Source organism: Anguilla anguilla, chromosome 4 (assembly GCF_013347855.1).
Source record: "Anguilla anguilla isolate fAngAng1 chromosome 4, fAngAng1.pri, whole genome shotgun sequence".
NCBI lineage: Eukaryota > Metazoa > Chordata > Actinopteri > Anguilliformes > Anguillidae > Anguilla > Anguilla anguilla.
Window position 1 is genome coordinate 15,404,587 of NC_049204.1, and position 4,391 is coordinate 15,408,977.

Below are 4,391 nucleotides of genomic sequence, written 5' to 3' on the forward strand. Positions count from 1 at the left end.
AATTTAACCTTTTGGCTTGAGGCACTTTTGAAAAGAGACAAGTTTGCTTCTCATAATTGAAACAGTTCAGACTGGAAAGTAAGCCGGTGTTGAGGAAGTGCAGGGAAACGTAGAACCATAAGTATTATATGTGTTCACTGGGTATTGGTTTATATGGTTATTAAGAATTGAATGAATGAATCACTGACAAATACTGAGATGTGTACCTGGAACATTAATGCATTGAATGCATGATGGTGTATCTTGTGTTTTAGTGGGAGGAGTGGGCATAGCTAGGAGAAATGAAGCATAGTTAATATTAATACAGGGCCTGTGATTGTGGAGATTGATGACTGACCGGTGCCATTCTCCGAACAAGTGTAATTACCACGGAAATGGATTCACGGCCGCATTGGGTATTGATGAAGTGTCTGACGCTGGACACATTCATAATAACACAGATTGTGGCTGTGTCCAAACAAGGGCGCAAAGAGATTTACTGCCCTGGGTCCCACCGGGCCTAGATGCCCACCGTGAGCCCCTTTACGTTAGTGTACAAAAACGTGTACGGTTTAGGGCGAAAGCATGCAGCCGCTCAAGGAAACTGAGTATTTTTAGAATTGCGAATGACCACTTCCAAGTGTTTTGATCCCTCTGGCTTACTTCTCCAGTCTGTCTGCATAGTGGAGCTTGAGCTATGGATTTTAGCACGGGGATACAACGAAGACACTGCACAATAAATCTCTGCAGAATGCACTTACGACAGTTAACAGCACATGTAAACCATTGTACATACTAAATCAAATAACGTTTGACAGGGTTATTACGGTGATGTAGCCTCTTTTATTAGCATAACACAGAACGTCCGTGTAACCAGGTATCAATTCAGGAATGATAATCAGCAGGAGTCCGGCAACATCCGTGAACAACTGTGCACCCTCTCCCACCTTCTCCCAAAGCTCCCCGGTTAGCGGCCTGCAGATCCGGTATGACCCGCCCGGCCCGCCTGGCCCGCTCCTCCCCAGCTCGGGCGTGGGCGACGGCGGCTCGCTGCCCCCGGTGGCCACCAGCATCGAGCAGCTGCTCGAGAGGCAGTGGAACGAGGGCCAGCAGTTCCTCCTCCAGCAGGGGACGCAAGGAGACGGTAAGCTCCGCCCCCCCAACCCGGCTTCCCGCACATGCTCACAACCGTTTTCAATCCTATAAAATAAATCCCATAACTTCAAACCAGGTTTGAGTTGTTTTTCCCCCACTGAGAATGCTGTTAAAAGACTAGGGCTCCACATAGCTCTGTTGTATTTGGTTACCATTTGAAAAATGGAAAGAAAAGGTTGTCTGAAATTTATCAGTTAATTTTTACAGTTTTTAATGTTAAAAGTTTTTAATTCCAAAATGTTATTTTGAAATTAGAAATGCTAAAAGTTACTTGGTTTTCCAAAACAAAACGTTGTTTTGCACTTTTGCACTGTTAATGCAAATCTCAAACCTGAGCACTAAGTAATAACTAAGTTACAAGTGACCACAAAACCCGACATTGCATTTTGTTATATGGTGAAACTGTTGGACTTTCCTGAATTTCCTGAAGAGCATACATCAGCATACAAAAGCTAAAAATGGAGTTAAAAGATGCGGAGTCTAAAGTATATATTTTTGAGTAGTACTATTTCCTGCAATGTACACTTGAAGGATTAGTGAGCTCTTTCTTCTTGTAGTTAATCATAATAATTAAACTAGTATCAGGTTGTATATACCTTAGTATTAAGTTTTCAGTGTCTTATGTTTAAAGTGCAAGCTTTGTATTTGAATTAACAGAATTTGCCATTAATGTTGTGGTTAGATGTTACATTATTTAAACCAGAATTTGTATTGTCTCCAAAATGACTATTCCTGCTATGTGGAAGAAATTGCATGTATGGTTCCTGTGCAAAATGTGACAATGTTGAAGCAAATACATCTGGTCTTGAACAACAACTTTCTGTGTATAGGTAATTCTAGACTGCAATTTCATGAGATTAAGAATTCAGTACATTGATCAAAATAATGGAAGTGTACTCCTGTTTCCATGTATTTATCTGTATTTGTACTGTATTTGAGTTAATAGTCTTGACTCTCCCATGTGATTCTGAGAGCATTTATATCCATGTTTTTTGTGCTAAACAACAACAGGTTTTTGCAATACTGGGCCAATCCCACCACTGAATAGACATTTTTATACACAGGGTCGGTAATGTCTGTTGGTTTTGCTTTTCATAGTGTGTGTGTGTCATGATTCTGTGGTTTTCCTGGAGGTAGTGATTTTTAAATTCTTTCTAAGACGCGATTTTAGTGGAATTAATATTTTTAGATTTGCTTTATAAGGTAAATCTGTGGTGTATGATTATTTCCTAATTCAATGACAGGGTTTAAGGCTAACATGGGTGTCACATTATGGCAAATAAATGGAATGTCAAATTAATTTGTAATGATATTGAGTAATTGCATTTCCCTTGAATCCCATATTTCAGCAGTCAGTGAACGCATGGGTATCTTAATGAATATGTCTAAGAACCGCAATGTCTGCGCTCATATTGCTGTTTTATTACTCTTTTAATGTATATGTAATTACTTCCTTAGGTAAAGTGAGGAAAATGAGAGTAACTGTCATTCAGGCTGAAAGCACTATTGTGGTGTTTAATTATAACTGACTCCGAGTCTGATTTAATGGCGTTTTATTTCCTCGCTAATTAAGTCATTATATTTATGATTGTAATCAAATGTTAAGTCGTATGGCAATATGTTTTTATGGCTCCCGTTATATATGTCTACGGGTTTTTGTAATTAATTTTTAAAATAGTTTTGAGAGCTTCATGCTGGTGTTAGAGCAGTACCTCTGGCAGATCTCAACACGAGGCCGCCTCTTTAAATTTGGGGACGCTGCCGGCCGCCCGTTTCCATTTTGCGGATGGCAGCTGCGGCGAGCGCGCACGGAGATGAGGAAGTGCTTACCGGGTTAATCTCGTTAGCTTGAGTGGCTGTAGGCTGGCCCAGGGCGGCTCTCTGAACATTCCGTGCCGCTCGGACAACAGAGGGCCAGGAAGCGACCAGGTGGCAGCGAATCCCGGCACTGCCAGGGGTCAGAGGTCATCCCACTTACAGGGGACCCTCAGATACCACTCACCAGTCACTGCCGGGGGGGGGGGGGGGGGGGGGGGGAGGGTGGTGACATTCTGAGCTCAGATTTTATGGGTATTTGTGTCTTCAGAAAGGGATTACGGTAGCCTGGCTTGTCTTCAGTTTGGAATTAGTATATTATGTACTCTACACTTATATTTTTTATGATTAATAACTGCAGACTCTTTTTGACCATTTAATGCAGTTGGAGTCCTGTGGGGGGGGGGGGGGACTGAGAGTAAACTCCTTTTGTTTGAAGGCATGTTTCTTCCTCTAGCATCTTTTCCACCTCTGTTTCCGCACGTCATCTTGACACTCTGTTGACACACAGCAGGAATGTGAGGCACTGATCTATCCTCGCTTTCTCTCACGTGCACTCATGTGCTCTCTCTATCTTGTCTCTTGTTCCTCTCTTGCTCTCATTCATGCTGCCTCATTCTTCTCTCTCTCTCTCTCAGTCCTCAGCATGCTGAAGTCTCTGCACCAGCTGCAGGTGGAGAACCAGCGCCTGGAGGAGCAGATAAAGAACCTGACCATGAAGAAAGAGCGTCTGCAGCTGCTCAGTGACCAGCTCTCTGTGCCTTTTCCCCCTGCTAGCAGTGTGGCCACTGCGTCCTCACCAGAGCTGCACCCCTCCAACACGCCCACAGGTGCTGCTGCACCCCGAAAATCCATCCACAGCCAATAACAGCCTCAGGCTAGGAAAATTTTCTCCTTAATTGTTCATTTCTGTGACACCTAAGTGTAACGTATTGTGTGCCATATTTAAAAATCACTGTTCTTTCAAGCCATTTTATTCATATGTCTATGTCGGACCAAGGTGACTGTGTCCCTCTCTTTGCCAGATGGACTGAATAGCAGCAAGAGCTTTCACCTGGGAAGCAGTTTTCTACCAGATTCCTCTTTAAACTTAACCACTCAGGTATTTCCTGCCTTTACCTCTGCGCATGTGCTAACCCTAGGTCCCAAATGAAAAAGGAAAAAGCAAGTAAAACACATTTTTATTACGGGTCAGGGACTTCATGGATTGTTTTAATACCTTAGAAGATACCTCAGAATCATAAACCTTTTACAGCATTGTCGAAGGCCCTGGATTAGATAAAGCTCTGCTGTACACCTTATGTGAATTGAGTGCAATGTAGTAGTCCTGTTTCAGCTCCATGTTGTAACAGCCACATTAGCTCTGGGGAGCTGACACAGAAGCTGGTGTACTGAATGAGGAGGAGTCTCTCTCACAGTTGTCACCCATATGCGTCTCCCAG

General features: G+C 43.0%; 1 protein-coding gene across 7 annotated transcripts in view; it reads left to right on the forward strand.

Annotated features, from left to right (window-relative positions):
• mllt10 (MLLT10 histone lysine methyltransferase DOT1L cofactor) overlaps nucleotides 1–4,391 on the forward strand; it is a 74,180-nt gene that overhangs the window by 65,544 nt on the left and 4,245 nt on the right. For all 7 annotated transcript variants that reach the window (XM_035415679.1, XM_035415680.1, XM_035415681.1 and 4 more), the window contains 3 exons: nucleotides 939–1,123; nucleotides 3,588–3,779; nucleotides 3,975–4,051. In XM_035415679.1, coding sequence (XP_035271570.1) covers nucleotides 939–1,123; nucleotides 3,588–3,779; nucleotides 3,975–4,051 — 454 coding nt within the window. The remainder of the gene's footprint in view (nucleotides 1–938; nucleotides 1,124–3,587; nucleotides 3,780–3,974; nucleotides 4,052–4,391) is intronic.